This window comes from Meleagris gallopavo, chromosome 16 (assembly GCF_905368555.1).
Source record: "Meleagris gallopavo chromosome 16, MGAL_WU_HG_1.1, whole genome shotgun sequence".
NCBI classification, from domain to species: Eukaryota; Metazoa; Chordata; class Aves; order Galliformes; family Phasianidae; genus Meleagris; species Meleagris gallopavo.
Genome location: NC_139419.1, coordinates 6,302,796 through 6,320,078, shown reverse-complemented (window position 1 = coordinate 6,320,078; position 17,283 = coordinate 6,302,796). Strand labels below are relative to the sequence as shown.

The window sequence follows — 17,283 nt, the reverse complement described above, 5'->3', positions numbered from 1 at the left end:
GCTTTCCCAAACTTAGCCTTCTTTGCTCTGATCTCTCAGTGTGATGTTACAGAGGCCAGGCAGGGCCGGATGCCTTCTACTCAGTGATATTCAAACCTCACTATACATCAGCTCGAGTCACCTCTTGGTGGAGGGGAGCTCCACTTGCAGGGTCAGCAGTGGTCTCCACAAGTGCACAAGGCCCTGGGGACTCCCCAGTGCCCCTCCTTGCATGCATTTCCATTGTTTAAATGTTAGGAACAAGGAGATGAAGTCAGTCACAGCCTAAAAATAGCTTGTAAATCAAGCAGTTCTGTGGGTCCCTGTGCAGACAGCAGCGCTCCGGTTCCTGGGAGCCTCGTGTGTGCAAGGCCCCCACCCAGCCCTCCTGACTGGGGAGTGGAGGGATGGAGGCGTGATGCCATCGCCTACGGGCTGCACTGCCAGAACATGACATCACTGCATGAGGTAACACATCCCCTTTGTTCGAGTGGCTTCATCCCTGGTCCTGCTTATAACCATATTTGGGAAAGTCTGAGAAAAGCTCCCTGGCTGCGGGATGCTAGGAGTCGCTCTTTGGGTCTCAGCTGTGCTTCAGACATCTCCCACCTGGAGGTCGATGCCTTTGGTTGTGCTCAGCCCCAAACCTTCCCCAAGCTGCAGGCACAGCAGCCAGGAAGGGTGAGGGCACAGCTGGGCCTGGGGTGTCCCGAGCTCAACTCCGTTTCATGCAGAGCTCAGATTAGTCCCATTCTGTGCTGCTTGAATTCTTGCAGCCCCTTTTCCTGGGCTGCCTTAAGGAACCCAGACACCCAATGCTCAGCTTCACCCCTGAGCTCGTCCACTGTGCTAAGAGCTGCAGGGTGTGTTCCATGCCACTCTGCAGCATCTGCAATAACCTGTGCCCAGAGCAAAAAGGATGAGCAGGATTGAATCCTGTAGCTTGGAGTGCTCTGAGGGAGGCTTGTGCAGACTGCAGGGGGAGGGAACCCGGAGGGGCAGCAGAAACAGGCAGAGATAGGGCTGCTCCGTGTGCTCCTGGCCCTACAGTGGGCCTGCAGCACTGGACATCGTGTCTTGGTCTACTCAAGTCAAACCCCACTGTCTCTAGGCTGATCTGCCTTGCAAGGACATATGTGAGAGTGTTTTGCAGTTCTCCCAGGAGAGCACAAAGTGTACGGAACATTGCAAAAATGCTTGTATCCTTGCCTTACATTTTCATATCAACAATTATGATTTTGCTGTGGGAAGAGAAACATTTATTCGTTAGATGAATATTTGTGAAAAAGTCTTTTGGGGCAAATTCCTTGGAGAGAGCTGAGACTTGAGCCAGCATTTGAAACTCATAAATTCAAAGTGAGCAAATAAATTGTCAAATGCTGTGGCAGCCTTGTGGAGACGAGGGTGCTCCCCTCTGCCTGCCAGCCTCAGCAGCAGCTGTACTCGGACCTACAGCATCTCTCAATGAGCCTTTCCCTGGACCGTGCTGCATCTTCATTCTATCTCTGGCAGCTTTGCTATTCTTTGCAAGGTGATCTGTGCAGATGAAATACAGCCTCTAGGGCAGCAAGTGTGGGTTTACAGTGTCTCTCTGCTACATGGCTCTGGGCAGAGGGTGAAGACCTCTTTTCCTGACCTCACAGCAGCAACTGAAACCAGTACCTGGTGATGAAAATCTCCATATGCTCTTCCGCTCCTGTTTATGGATAAGCACTGGGAGCTCGATGTGCCTGGGATGCCCCTGTGCTCAGGGGACTGCAGCATTTCCCCCATGTTCCCAGCTCTGCACTGAGGTTTTTTTTTTTTTACATTTCCTTAGCCACTGTGGCATGAATCTCTATTCCTCACTCTGCACACAAAGTGCTGTTACTTCTGCTGTGCTTCCTAGGAGAGGTGCAAGCCAAAAGACGAAATGAAAAAGGAATCAGATCAGCAAAAAACTGTAATTTTCCTGGCTCGAGCATGCAAAAACACATAGGGTTTTTCCTCCACTTTTCTGGAAAGTCTATTATGTACATCAGGCACAGCACTGTTGCAAGGGGTACTGTGCTGCCTTGTGTTCCTGGAGCCCAGCAGAGCATTTGCCATGGTAACACGTCAGACAGCCCAGTTGCGGCTGGGCTGCCTCTTGCTGCTCAGGAAGGAGTGGTTTGTGTCTCACAAGCTGTTTCCCGCGTCCCTCTGTCACTTGCCACACTCTGCGAGGTGTGCATGCTGCAGCCTGGGTGTTGGGGACCGTCAGCCCAGGCACCCAGTGTGTCTGGGGGCAGTGAGGTGTGTGGGGTGAGAGTGCTGGGGTCAGAAATGGGAGCTCTTTCCACTGGAAGTTGTGCTTGGATAAATGAGGGCTGAGGTAATCCAGGAGAGGCCTCTGAAATCAGGAGTGGTGCAAAGAATATAAATAAGACCAATTATTCATCATTCGCAGAGCAGAAAGTAAGGCAGTGTCCTGTGAAATGGTATGTCTAGCAGATTAAACCAGCCAACGGGAGTAGTGGTTTTTTGTTAAAGCACGTGAATGATGGAGCTTGTTGGCTGAGGAAGGTGTTAGGCTGTGTTGTCTGCTTTGATCCCATGGGTTCTGCTATCTTTGTGGCCGCTCCTGCTGTTAAAACACAGTCTCTGGGCTAAAGTGAGGCTGGGGGATAGATTTTCCCGTGTCTGTGAGATGGTGTGCATGGTGTGCTGGAGGCCAAATGCTTTATCCCTCTCACACTGCTGTGAGCTCCTTCACAACCACTGCAGAGGTTCCTATGCAGACTGGATGGAAACACGAACATGCCCAGGCTGCCCAAGCACCTCTGGAGCTCCACGGACCTCCAGCACTTAGCTAAGCTGGAGCTTACCGGCCTGGAGCTCCCTTTCTAATGAATTGCTGCGGCTTTTCCCCAGCCTGCACGCAGGCTCCTCTGCATAGACATTTCTCCCTATCTGTGGATGCTTTTCCCATTACTGTTCTGGCTGGGCTCCGCACACCAAAAGGGCTGCAGAAGGCACGAGCGAGCACTGCCCCCTTCCCTTCCCTCCCTTCTTCTGTGAAATGAAGGCAGTGCGGGCCCGCAAATGACATAATGAGAGCATGATATCAGGCTTGGCAGGCGGAGGCGTGCTATACCCCGCTCAACATTATATGTTCTGCGGGATTAAGAAAAAAACAGCAGCGCACCAAAAAAAAGCCCGTCCACCACGGGCTGCAGAAATAACCACCCGGCTCCTCAGGCTGCCTTTCCCTGGCCACCTTCTGCCCGTTGGAGCTCTGTGAGTGGATGCTGGCAGCTGCTGCTCGAGGTACACAGGTGCCGGGCGTGTTTAACTCCCAGAAGTGGTCCAGCTCCATCCACGGGATGTCCCTGGCGTTGTTAGGGACTGGTGTGTGCTTGTACACCATCTGTGAGGTGGATGCTGTCCCTGCCGTCATCCCGCCGCTCTCCCCGCAGTACACGTGGCTCTCCCAGCCTCAGGCAGGAATTGGTAGGAGGGCTGGGATGGAGCTGCAGGCTCCCAAGGTTCAGGCTGACGCCCTCATTACCAAATATTCCCTTACCCGCAGCTTCGCCTTCCCCACATGAGTGAGCCCGCTTCCAGAAGTTTTCTCAAAACTTCCTTTGCTCAGCACGTATGTCAAATGTGTCTGTATTTTGGGAGGTATTGTGGAGCTGCATGGGGAGCTTTCTTTATGGGGCGTCTTTCACACGGCTCCTGTTCGGTTCCGTAGTCACTGGTGGTGGATTCTGATGCCTCTGCTCTCAAGAGTTCTTCAGAGCAGCAGGCCGAGCCCTCCCAGCCCCTTTGGCAGCACACAGTTCCATTTTACAGATGTGGATGGGATCAGGAAGCTGTGACTGGCCTCCAGCTGCCTTCTTCCAGGAGCACACCGTGTTCCTGGTGCCACGTGCTGCACAATTAAACACAATTTTTCTTTCTCCTCGTGGGCAGAGCAGCAGTCAGCATGTATGCTGCCTTTCAATGGAGAGCTTTGTTTTCTGCTGGCTTCAGCCCTGTCTTGAACCTGCTCTGAATTTCCTCCAGCCTGGCAGTGGGCTGGGAAAATATAGTCGTGGCAGTTTGTGGCACCGAGAGGCTGAGCTCTGTCCCATAGCCTGTGCCTGGGGTTTTATTGGTGAGTAGTTCTTTCCTATCCTGATTTTATTTTTTTAGCCTCCTTTGGTTTACAGCCCTCTTTCCCATGCCAGGAAGGTATAATGTTATTTTCCATACAAATTGAAGAGGGAACAGTGAGAGAAGGCAAGCAGGTGCCCGGAGGTGGCAGTCGCTGGCACCCGCCACCACTCCTGGCTTCTGCAGGGCTGGGCTGTCCACAGGAGCCTGGCTTCTCAGCAGACTCCTCATGTAGGCCTGAGGCCAGAAGGTTTTATACTGGTTCTTCATCAGATCGTGTTGGCAAGGTTGGAAAATAGTGAAGGTGTTAGGCTTTGATTTGTAGATTGCCCTCTAGTGATTTGTCCCGTGGAGAACGTCAGCATCTTCACCAGCTTGGGATGTGAGCTCAGGCTGTGAGGTTGGTCCTTGTCTGCTGTGGGGTATGGATGAAGCTGTTTGACCCCAGGAGGCAAGGGCTTGGGCTCTTAGCCCACAGCTCGTCCCTTGGCTGGAGATTGAGATTTCACTCTGAGGTGAAATGGAAATAATGAGAAGGGATATTTGTAAAGAGCTTGGAAAGGCTCAGGACTGAGCCCTCCATACACTGCAGGGGGATGGAGAAGAGTAGGCAGCTCTGTTGGAGTCCTTTGCTTCCTCCTTGCAAAGCAGCAGGATGGGAGGTGGAGGAAAGCAGAGGGAGCTGCAGGGACAGCAATGGGCTTGGGGCTGTCCCAGGACACCACGTAGCTCCCAGTGCTATTGCAGTGCTGAAGACCTTTCCCTGCCCAATGCTTATTGCCCTGGCTTTGTAGCAGCAGGCAGTTGGGTTTGGAATTTCTCTTGTCTGAGTGAGGAGCAGGAAGGCCAGGGCGTGAGACATCCAAGCTGAAAAACTACTTCCTTCTGTCTGGTGCTTGAGGTTCTGCCTCAGAATTAACTGGGCTATTTCCATGTGTCTCAGAGGAGAAGTAGAATTTTCTCCCCGTTACAGTGGGTCACCCCATGCCCAACGTGTGCACAGCTCTGCACGAAGATGGTACCTTCTGGCTCTGCTCACCTGCCAGAGCCTTCTGTGCAGGCTGCATGCTTTTAGCTGGTGGACTCGCTTTGTTGAGCTTTTATTTTGCACATTTCTTGGCCTTCTTTATTGGTGTTGCTGATGTATTCTTCTGAATCCACTCTCAGCTTGGCAAAGAACTCCTGGACAGCAAAACTGGGAAAAATAAATCTTTTAAAGAGACATCCATCCCTGTTACTCATCCCCATGGTTTCCTGGAATCATAAGTCATTTTTCTGCCAGTTTGGTTTAATTCTTTTCATTCAGATAGATTAAATATCAGATCAAACCAGAAATTAGTTTATTAGGGAACAAAAATAAGAGGTGAGACAGGAAGGAGAAATTATGAGAGGTGCTCTTAGGAGAAAAAGGTGAGGAAGGAGCTGGAACTCTGCAGTGTGGCTGCAGGAGCTGAGCCATGTGTACAGATCCATCCTGCAGCCCTGCAGAGATCCTGGTAGAAGAACCATTGCTCGGGCTGGGAAGAAGAGCATTAGTATTGCTCAGTGGTTTTAACCAAAGAAGATTCATCTGAAACCAGGGGCTGGAGTTTATAGGGAACAAGCAGAGACTGATTAGTGAAATCTCACTTCTTAGCTGAGTGTCATTTTACGCTTGAAAAAGAGGACACGAGGTGAAAAGAAAGAACTGAACCAGATGACAAAAAGAATTTTGCTTTGGATGAATTGAAGGATGTTGGTGTTACAGGGAGAGAATTGAAGGTTTTTTAAACTTTGTTCATTTTACTGCAAAAATCGAGCTTGATTTTAACCAGAAAATATTCTTAGTTACTTTTCTTAAGCTTTTTCAGAGAGATTTTCAAAAAGATCTTTAAACATTAAAAGTTGACTGCATCAATTGTGTGATTAATTTCCTGTTCTTTGGTGATAGAAATGGATGTGGAAGTTCATATTCTTTTTTTTTTTTTTCCCCATAAGTTAATTACTAATTTAGTCAACTTTACCTCTTGGTTACTTCTTTGAACACATGTTAGAATTGAATAATTGGATAATTTTTTTTTACCTCAAATACAGTAATACATTAATTACATCTGTGGTTGCTCTAGGAATGCTGTAGAATGGTATGTGTATAATAGTAGGCCAGTCTGTCCCTACACATAATACAATGCTGGGAGCAGTGCATGCTTTGTAGCTGGGAGAAGTGTTTTCTTTGGCTGGGAGACCCATTCCACATTAACACACCGAAACCTTTCTGTCTGCAGTCTGGATGGAGTTTGGAGAGAGGCTCTTCTGAGCTCCACCGATGGAGAAATGACAAAAAGTTGAACAAAAGCTCAAAACTTCTTTCTTTCTCTAGGGATCTTTCCAGAAACAAGATCAGTGCTTTAGATGTCCAGATGTTCAGAAGCCTGACTTCTCTGGCAAAATTGTAAGTACATGCTGCGCGCTTCTAGCCCTTCAGCTGGCAGAGCACGTTTGGGTTGGTACCATGACATGCTCACGTGTCATGAGTAAGCCTTGTTCTTGGTCAACCTTGTGTTGGGCCCCAGCTGTACGTGTCCATGGCTTCCTTCCTCAAGGTGTTCAGCTGCACAGCGCAGTGAGGGCTGATTTGCTGCCTGGTGCTCACAGTCAGGCAGGATCTGGCATGCTGTACTGAGTGGAGGGGAGATGAAGGTGAGAGAGTAAGTGGTATCTATCCCAGGATGGATTGCAGAATGGGAAATGATGGTAAAGCTGCGCTGTCCAGATCCACTTCAGAGGGAACTGGGTGCTGAGGCCGTGGGTCCCTTGAGGAGCTCAGCTGCGGTGAAGTAAAGGCCTGCCTTCATGTCCCACTGCTCCCAGCACTCTGAGAAAACTGCCCAGACTGAGTGGTCCAGGAGGAGAGCAGAGCTTTGACCATTAGCACACTCACTGGTTGAGCTGCTGGTCAGGTAGACTTGCGCTACTACTTACTGTTGGTTCCTAGAGAAGGTTGAATGTATTTTAAGAAAAAATGGATCATCAAATCCAAAAATGTGCCAGCACCCAAACCTGATTTGGTGGTTCAACTTTTGTAGCTGATAGCCAGGACAGCCTACCATCATTACACTTCAAAATCTCCTAGAAGGAGAACAACTCTTTGGAGGACTTGAAGTGCTAGAGCTGGACTTAAGTATAGGACCAGGCTGCCCGGGGAGGTTTGGAATCTTCTCCCTTGGGGACACTCACAAGCTGTGTACAGTCCACTCCAGCTGGCCTGGGTTGAGGAGGGGTTTGAACAGATGACTCCCAGAAGGTGCTTCCAACCTCATACACACTGTGATTCTGTGACTTAATGCCTCACAAAAGATTTTGCCAGTGTATGTGTATGGCTTCTGAGTCTGGGAATGATCAGAGGGTAGGTGGCCGCCAAGCAGAGCTTGGGAGTGAAGTTGGTCATGTTTTGTTGGCTGGGAAGTTTTTACCAGTACAATGAACGATTTTTAAACTTATTTTTTCCTTTTTATTTTTACAGAGATATAAGCCACAACAAGATTTCTACATTAGAAGAAGGAATATTTGATAATTTATTTAATTTAAGTGAAATGTAAGTTCCTCCTCTTTGTTTCCTAGTTCCCCGTTGAGACCTTCCCTGGGAATTAAGTGATGCCTTAGGGAGATCTGGGCCATATATCCCACCTCATCCCCACCGCGTGTAATGGCTCACACTTTCCCGTTTGTGTTAATGAGGGAACTAAAGCCCTTAGTGCCCATTCACCCATCCAGCCCTGCCTGCTTGCCAGCTGCTCCCTTGGTGAGTTTTTGGCAGTAAACCTCATCTTTCTCTGTGGCATTTCTGAAAACTTTTGAGCATTAGGAAACACAGAGCTGGTACAGGAAGCCTAAATCTGCTTGGCTGCTGGAGGGATGAGTGGATACACTGACTCCCACCTTCTCATTACCAGGCCTCCCAGGTGTTACCTATCCTCTCTCCAGCTGCTGCTTCCTCATCCTCCTGCACCCTGTGCAGTTGCTTTCTAGACTCTCTCCTGTTTCTTCCTTAGGCTATGTCCTGCTCTTGTATCCTGTTGGTGCCACTTGTGCCTCCTTTCAGACTTTGCTTCTGTCTCCTGGATACCTCAAACCTCTGCTGCCATCCTCTTGGTTCCTCTACTTCTCTTCCACACCACCTCTCCTGAGATTGTTATCTCCAGTCACACCCCCTGTTCCTGTTGTATGGTCACACCTTGGGACCAGGGGACCTAATGAAAGGACAGTGACCTGCCACACGTGTGTCAAAGTCATGAGAAGGCCCTTGAAGATCTTCTCCCTGAGTAATTCAGGTTCTTATGCTTATAATGACTTTTAACTGAAGTAATTAAAATCTGTATTGATATGTGAAAGATATGTTTCAAAGGGATGCCTTTGATATTTCCAGGAGAGGTATATAAAATCACAGCACAGAATGACATTTCTGTGTGTGGAGCCAAAGAATCAACCCTGTGCTGTTTCTTAGCAAGCAAGAAAAAAGCTCAGCTACACGTTCTCCATGAAGACAAGGCACAAAGGGCATTTTCAGCTTTGCATTTTTGCTTGAAAATTGCAGTGGAGAGACAGAAGGGATCCCTGCTGTGTCCAAGCAAGCCTGTCCCTGCTGAGGCTGGCCTGCAAAGTGGTGCTTTCAGTATAAAAATCCTAGGTTCAGCCCCTGCAGCAGCCCAGCCCAGCTGGCGTCAGCTAAACAGACATCTTTCCATCTCTGTCCTGTTCGCAGCTGAGTGCCAAAGGCTGTAATTTGGATCAAGCTTAGCTGCAATTAAAGTTTCCATCTTTTCATTAAACTGCCACATGGAAAGATTATCATTGACTTTGCATTTCTTTTTTGACAGATCAGTTTTATTCTCTTAGCTATTTTTTAATGGAGCTGTAAATAGTCTCCCTTAGCTGCAGAGGCTGCCATTACATCCAGTGGCTGTTAGATGGCAGGCTATTTTAAATATAAGATTGTGTCTGTAATTTGCTTCTAATTGCAACAATTATTTGTGGAGTGAAAAAAGTACTTGGAGTACTTGCCTAATTCTAGCCTCTAGAAAAATCATGTTAATTATTGCTTGATTCCCTATTCATTAGCTCCCCTAGCAGTTCTCTCTGAAGCATTTCACTGGAGTTGCGCAGATGGGAACAGTGAGGGATCTGCACATTGCTGTAATTAACACTTAGCACATGCTTCCCGTTGTCAAGTGAAGGTGTAACTTTTCTCTGATCTCCCTATTACAGAAACTTAAGTTGGAATCCATTTTTTTGTGACTGCAAACTTTCCTGGTTGCCCCGCTGGGTGGAAGACAGAAAAGTGACCGTTATCCAGGCATCAGATACACGATGTGCACACCCTCCTGGGGTGGCAAACCTTTCTCTCTTCAGTGTTTCGTTCATCAATGCTTCCTGTGGTAAGGAGGCACGATGGGTTGTTGGTGGGGAAGACGACTGAAAGGGTGGAAAGCTCCAAGCAGCCCTCAGATGGTTCTAGCTTTAGGCTGTCATTCTCTCAAGCAGTTAGCAATCTGACTTTAAGCAGTGGAATATCATTATAATTGGTGGGACCTGAGGACATGATAAGTTGGATCTCTGCAGATGACAGGGCTCCATGTCAGGACTGTTGTATAAACTCTGCACTGATGTGCAGGCTGTCAGTGTCTCCTGGTGCATGTTTCTGGTTTCTGCCTGCCTTGATCAGCATGAACATGGGGCACTGGTTGCTTGGCAGGTGGGGTGGAGCAGCCTAAAAAACTCAATCCTCACCAAGTGCTCAGCTATCTCTCTGAGTAAAAGGTAGAAAGAGTGCTCCTCAGTCAGCATCAGTCATCTCCTTTGATGCAGGGAATGGGAGCTGGTGGGAGCTAACTGAACTGCCCAGTAAAGGGCAGCATTCCTCAGGAGCTCAAACCTAGCAGGTGGCTGTTCTGCTTTCCCCACAAATTACTCAGCACCCCAGCAGTACACTGCTTACCTGCTGCTGGACTCACTGCTGCTGTTATTCTCCTTGACTGTGAGGTGTTCCCCTCTTCATGTACCTCAGGTTAGTGTGGAAACAATAACGTCAGGCTGTCTTCTGGGCTAGTTCAGTGTAATGAGGATAGGTTGGGAAGAGCCCACCAGCTACAGTTCTTCCTAACAGGCTAAGGAATATGGCCAGACTGGTGTTAAAAACAAGGCAGTTCTCAAGTCATGGCTCTCCTCACAAGGGACTTTTGTTAAGAAAAGTGGCTTAGCATTTGCGGGAAGGCCGTGGAGCAAGGCCGGACAGTTGGATGGATTCGATATGGGAAGATCACACAAGGCCAGGGCTGTTGAGATGTTTGGGGGGAAATGTTGTAGCAACAAGCAGAAATACACAAGCAACTGTGACTGGTCTGCGTGGGCAGAGCTGGACAGGAGGCAAGGCTGTCCCAGCTGGGCTGCGGCTGTGCGTGCTGCAGGGGCCATGCATATGTGCTTGGGGCAGGGCAGTGTCCCACCCCTCACGAGCTGGTGGGGGAAAAACAAACTGCAGGGACAAGCTGTTGCTCTGAGAAGGGTGTTGTTGTGATTGTCATCATTGTGCATGCCTGTGTGTCCATGCATGCGTGCACTTTGTGCTCCCTGCAGCCAGGCACACGTTTCTGTACATCTGTACACATTATATACATGCGTCCTTCTGCACCACTCAGTTGCAGACTGTGCAGCATTGCCTTTCAGTTTGTTAGTGAAAGTGAAATATGCTGCACCAGCCCAAGCCTTGGTACAACCAAGGGCCAGCATTTTTCCCTAGTCTTGCTTGGTGTGTACCCCTTTGGGCTCCTTTTAGGGTAGCTCAAAGCAGCTCCATGTCCTGTGGTGAGTCCTAGGTTTCATCAAAGCCATGGTTTCAGTGTCGGTTTGCAAGAGAATTTTCTGTTCTCTCCTCCAGGAGCTCAATATGTTACATGTCTGACAAGCAACCACACGGGTGAGGCTGAACTTGTCATCCTCTTCACATCTTCTCACCCTGGGAACCTCACTGAGGAGACCTGCAGTGCCCTCTGTTATGCTGAAGACCAGGAGTATGGAGGTTTCAGCCCCCATGGGCAGTGTCTGTGTGGTACTGCCCACGAACCAAACTCTTCTTCCAGTTGTTTGCTGTTTTGCACTGAGCATTCATCTGGGCAGGCCTGCGGTGACCCATCCCTCATCCACTTTCCCTTCCAGGCACAGCTGTCTGTGTCTTTCATAGGACTCAAGCCCCGGTATAGCCTACACCAGGCTGTGCTTTTCAATATCAGTATTCCAATTGCTGTCAGCACTTTAATGTGGGAATTTGGGGACCAAACAGAGGTTCTCAACACCACTGGAAATGTAGCTGTCCACACGTATACCTTACCTGGGCAGTACAATGTCACTGCCACCCTCTTTGTGGGCACCAAAGTCTCGTATGTGCAGGCAGAAATTGAGGTGGTGGCTGCACCCCAACAGCTAGAACTGCAGTGCCCTTCCTTGATCAAGACAAACGAGAGTCTGGACATAAGGATCCGCAACAGAGGTGGCACTGGCCTCACAGTGCTATATGGAATCACAGCAGAGTCTGGAGAGCCTGGTAGAGGTAAGCACGGTTGTCTAGGAGGCCAGTGGGTGCTGGGCAAAGGAAGGGATGGCACTGGGTCCTGGGGCTACCCTCTCTGTTCCTTCCTGGTGAGAAGGAAGGGATGACTCCTTTGGCCATTCCTTTCACCCCTGCGCTTTGCCTGTGCTGACGCAGCAGTACTTTGCTGCGCCAGTAGTGCAGTGCAGCAGTGAATGGGATTTAGTGGCATCAAGGACAGGACAGGTGTCTTGCTTTCCAGACTGAAATGTGTGGGCCCATAGGAAGAGCATCATGCCTTTGTTCTTCTACCTCATGCAGCAGTTCACCCTATGTGTCCCCACGATGGCTTGGTCTTCCCGGGCAACAATCACTGTTACCAGCTGGTGGTGGAGAAGGCTGAATGGCTGGAGGCCCAGCAGCACTGCCAGGAGCATGGCAATGGAGAGCTGGCTTTTGTGAGCAGTCCCGAGATCCAGAGCTTCCTGGTCACTCATGTCATCAGGTAAGAGAGGAGAGTGAGGGTTAAGATTTGAGTGAGAGTTAAGATTTACCTGCTCCTGGATTTGAACCTAGAGAAGGAAGAGCCCAGCAGCAGGCAGCCCTCTGCAGTCAGTCAGGCTGGAAGGAGACGTGGGTCCAAGCTGAGTGTGATACAGCACAGGGCAAGGCAGTAAGCAAAGAGGAGGAATAGGCAGACTAGAGCCCTTCCTGTACTTAACTCCTTTGCTTAGAGGCTGTGGAGGAAAGAAGAGGAAAGGGGCAGAAAGACAGGAAGTCACAACCGGTGTCTGTGGGATTGCTGCTGGTGGCACCTGGCAGCCTGTGTTAGTACCTGTGGGTGCCTCTGATCTGAGGCTGAGTGCAGGGTCAGGAGCAGGCAGGGCTGGACTGAGCAGACATTCCACCCAGGGTCCAGCACAATCTGCAGACTTAGCCTGAACAGTGGAGAGACAGGTGCTGGTGTCCTCAGGGTGCTTGGCTGCCTGGCAGGGCTGGAAAGTGACCTTACAACCAGCTCTCTTGGTCAGCAGAGTCACAGCTGGATCATCTGGTGTGGGACACTGTGACATGGTGTGGGACTAGCAGCTGCTCTCGCCAAGCACAAGCCAGTACTGTAATCCTGCCTGGGAATCTCACATCCTCCTGGACACACGACTGCAGCCTGAAGCCCAGACCACTTCCCCTCTCCCTTCGCATCCTGAGAAGGAGCAGTGCTCCTCTCTGGCCCCAGAAACATCTGTTACACATCAGGACTCGGACTCTAATAAACAGACAGCACAGAAGTGTCAGCCTTTGGTTATATGGGCCTCTCCAAGTGCCCTTATGCAACCAACCAGCATGTGGAGGAAATGAACAGGAAAGCTAGTAGAGCCTGGCAAGCTTTTGTCAGTGCTCTCAGGTGCAGAAGTTGGAGATGGCCACATAATGAGTGTAACCCAGAAAGCACTCGTGAAAGGAGTAGCTGCGTGTGATATTGTCTTTGAATGGGCCTGCTTGAGAACTGACAGCCCTTCTCGCCAAGAGTGCGTCCTTGCCTTGTTCCCTTTGCACTGAGCTCTGTGCTGAGATCACAAATGTGATCCCTGCTCTGGGGAAGAGAAGTCTGTCCTGGACACTCAGTGCACTGATTTATCAGGCGTTGCGTGCAAGGTTTTTGATGGACTGCAGCGCAAGGAAATCATGAGACCTCAGAAGAGAACGAGCCGCCCAAGCTGTTTCCCAGCTGCTGCCCCACGTTGTTCTCTTCCTCAGTCCCCTTTATTTCATCTATTTATTTTATTAATCCATTCAGATAAACATGAATGAGACAGTTCCAGGATGCGATTTCCCTGGTGATAAAAGACAAATCAAGCAAGCCGCGGGTTTTTGGAACACGAAGCATCCATAGTTTCTTGTGGGAAAATGACAGAAGCAGAAGGCTGTTTCCCATTAGAGCACGCACCACAAGGACTGCTCTCTTTTCTCCTTTGCTCCTATTGCTTGGTGACTTCCCCAGGAGCAGTACGTGCTGAACTGATCCCCTCTCCTCCTCCAGGAGCAGAATGCTCCAGTCCACAGCCCTCCTAGGGGACCCCATTTTCCCCTCAGAGGCAGTGCAGAGAGCCCCTCTCCCCTTTCAGGCCTCCTCAGACTTTGTTCTCATCCTGCTGCCCCAAGGAAGCTTGTTCCTCCCTTAGAGGAACACCCACACCTTCCTTCAAAGAAGGGTGTTGCCCTCTCCATTGAGCCCTCTTGTTCCTCTCTGCAAAGTAATGTGCCAGCCCATGGGGCAAGGATGGGAAGCAATCCAGACAGCCTTCTCCTTTTTTTTTTTTTTGTTTTGTTTTGTTTTGTTTATTTGCACTTAGATCATAGCTGGAATTAGAAGAGGAAAAACTCTATTGGGTTTTACTGATGGCAGCAAGCAGGCGGTTTCCTAGGCCATTCTTCCTAATCCTCTGCCAGTGGTTTGGGAGCAGAGCACAGCAGTTATTTATTTTTTAATCTTATTTGCAATGAAAACTACTGATTCACAGAACAGCTATTTTTGTTGTCATTTTTCAGCATGACCTCATTAATCATTTCATCTGGCATGAGCCTAGTGGTAGAGAGTTGTCTCCTTTGTGTGTTCCTTCCAGAGCAGCTGTACCAGGCTATGCGTGCATCGGAGCAGAGGGGCACAGCAATGAGGGATGGGCTGAAGCGTGCGGGAGGGACTGTGGGGAAGAAGCAGGGGGTTCTGAGGCTGTTCCCCCCAGAAGTTAATGTGGAACAAATGCCTCACTTTCTGCTGGGTGCGATTAGAAACAGTTGTCCAGGCTGTTTGTGGCTATGAAAGACCACTCAGCACTTTCCACCAGAATCTCTATTGGGTTTCAGCCAGTTTCCAACTGTGGAAGGGACATGTCATTTTCCTAAAATGGTCCTGGCAGTTTCTCTTGTATATGGGGTTCTTTTCCCCGCAGAGTTTTGGCCGCTGCTGCTTGCCCCCTGCTGCATTTCTGCTTTCAGAAGTGATTGAGCAGTTTATTATCTCCCGATGTCTGCATCAAAGGTCCCTCAAGTTGAGCAGGAGCTCCTGTAACTGGCACTGTCTGAGGTTTAGTCCTGCCCAGGTATTAGTTCCACTTGCAGTGGAGAATCGGCAATGGCAAATTCCACAGGTCTCCAGAAATGAAACAAAGCTTTCTGAAAGATGCAGGTTTCTTCAGACGGTTGATTAGAATCGTAGTGTTCCTCTTAAGTCACAACAATACGGGCTTAAAACTGTCTGTGAAGGTAATTTAAACTCCAATGCAGGCACGCTATTTTAACAAACTACTCTTCTAACAGAGGGCCTGAGGTTCAAGTCAACCTGCTGATACTTCTTAATTTGCAGATAATTCCACTCCTCTGTGTTGTACTGTGTTTGCTCAGCTATGGAAAGCTGCTGTCAGTCCTTCCAGTCCCCATCCTTATGAGTGGGGAAACCAGGCTCTGTGGTGATACGGGCAAACATCATCTTGCTTGAGAGAAGCGACTCCAGCCTGAGGAAGCAGATGTCTGCTACTGGAAGGAGTCCTGGGAAGTTCTCAGACAAAACCTCATGACTCTTACATCCAGTTCTCATGTTCCAGTAGCCTCTCTGATACTTTGTGCTGTCCCAGTTGTGGCTGAGATGAATCAGTGCTTACAAGTTTGTCATGAGTTCTGTGGTGCTGATGGAGCCTTGGGTCATCTTGTAACCTGAGTGAGCAACCTGCACTTTGGGAATGGAGTGACTCAACCTGAAGACCAAGACCAGAGATTTCCGAAGGTCTGAATCAGCTGCACAGTGATCCCCACGAGCTCTTTCTCCCTCCCAGTTCTGTTTCACTGCAGCATACTGTAGTGTTGGCATTGACTGCTCTATCCAGATCCTTTTGCTGCAGCTCTCCCCTCAGTACATCAGAGGGCAGTTGGCTTTCTGTACCTGTAGATCTGAGGTCAGTTTGTAGAAAGGAGGACGGTGTACCATCTGGTGGCAAAATGTATTCTGAAATCTTTTAGTAATTAAAAGGCTCCTTTAAAGGCAGCCTGTGACGCCCGGATGGAGCTGTTGTTAAGATTATTATTTTCGTAGAGAACCATAGATGGCATCTGTCCCAGATCTTTCTAATACTCGTGATTTCCTGAAATCCACCCCCTTTTTTATTTCTTTTCCTTCTTCTTTTTTTTTTTTTTTTTTTTTTAAGGAGCCTTGATGTCTGGATTGGATTCAATGATTTTGCAAGCACTGAAGCACAGCAAAGCGACGAAGGATTTAATATAGAGAGCTGTCAGAACTGGCTTCCAGGAGAACCCCATCCATCAAATGCTGATCACTGTGTCCGGATGGGCCCAACAGGCCAGTGTAACACAGACCTGTGCATGGCCAAGCACAGCTATGTGTGCGAGTACAAGCCAAAAGGTGGGCTCTGCTTCTCTCCTGCTCTCAGCTGGCATCGTGGGCAGGCAGGTCTGTTGACATGTGCCAAGGAAAAATAGGGCTGTGTGGAGATGCTTGTCCAAATCATTGCCCCAGTCACGTGGGACCAGCAGCAACCACAGTATTCCTATTGTGAAGAATTTGGCCCATCCCAATCTTTGCTATCAATGTAAATGGAGAAAGGAGTGAAGCTTTGACGCAGAGCTTTGGAAAGAGCGTATCTCTGTTATTTGAGGAGTCTATGCTGCTGCGTAGGTCAGAGCTGCTGTACTGCCATGATGTCTTCTGCTGTCTTTCTGTGGTATCTTGCAATCTGTGGGTTGTTGGGGTATTGTGATTTAAGAAACTGTAGGGCCTCAAAGATTATTACGTGAGCTTTTAAATGGTGTATAATACGGTGTGCAGGTGTATGCAGCATCCCAAATCTGGTTTGGGAGATACAGAATAATAGAAAATTAGAAGCTAACAATAGAATTGGAAGAATTAGAAGTTAAGAATAGAAGTTAAGTTGGGTTTAAAACAAAGGGTCAGTTTTGGTCCTCTAAATTAAGGCTGAAAGAGATATATCAGCATCTGTTAACCTCTTGGTCAACATCAACCTACTTTCCTCATTTGGCTCTGTCCAATTTGGTATAAGAGCTGTTTCCAGAGATAGATGGTGCAGGTGGTGGTCTATTGCTTTGAGAAGGACCCTGTTTCAAGGAGGCTGTTAGGAGAAAAGTCAGTTCTTGCATCTTGGGCAGCCACTTCCCCAATACAGCAAGGTGTATGGAAAATACATTCCCACCTTCCTGAAAACTCTAATGCAGCAGGTGGATGTCGTGAATAAGAAGCGGGAAGAACAGTGAATACAGGGTGTGATTTAGGTAAGAAGGAAAAGTCAGATCTGGGAAGAGAGCTCACTGGTCCTGTTGTGAGGAACAGCATCAGCTGGTTGTGCTCAGTCCCCAGAACCTGATCTGGCTGTGATGGAACCAGAGCTCTTTGCCAGTGATGGAAACCAGCTGGCCCTGGCCACATTTTCCACGAGGTCCAGGGGGACAAGGGATATGGGGAGTGCATTGAAAGTAAATTGTGGGGTGTTGGCAGAGCTCCTAGTAATTAAAGTTGCTGCTTATACCTGTAAAAAGATGGTATTTGCAGCATTACAGCAATTGCTTCTCCATTAAAGTTCTAGTTACAGGTTTTTGAGTGGACC

At 48.8% G+C, this 17,283-nt stretch overlaps 1 protein-coding gene across 2 annotated transcripts in view; it reads left to right on the top strand.

Moving 5' to 3' along the window:
• PKD1 (polycystin 1, transient receptor potential channel interacting) overlaps positions 1-17,283 on the top strand; it is an 85,734-nt gene that overhangs the window by 26,859 nt on the left and 41,592 nt on the right. For both annotated transcript variants that reach the window (XM_085237262.1, XM_085237261.1), the window contains exons 2-7: positions 6,455-6,526; positions 7,598-7,669; positions 9,340-9,509; positions 11,009-11,677; positions 11,978-12,161; positions 15,853-16,067. In XM_085237262.1, the coding sequence (XP_085093388.1) occupies positions 6,455-6,526; positions 7,598-7,669; positions 9,340-9,509; positions 11,009-11,677; positions 11,978-12,161; positions 15,853-16,067 (1,382 nt within the window). The remainder of the gene's footprint in view (positions 1-6,454; positions 6,527-7,597; positions 7,670-9,339; positions 9,510-11,008; positions 11,678-11,977; positions 12,162-15,852; positions 16,068-17,283) is intronic.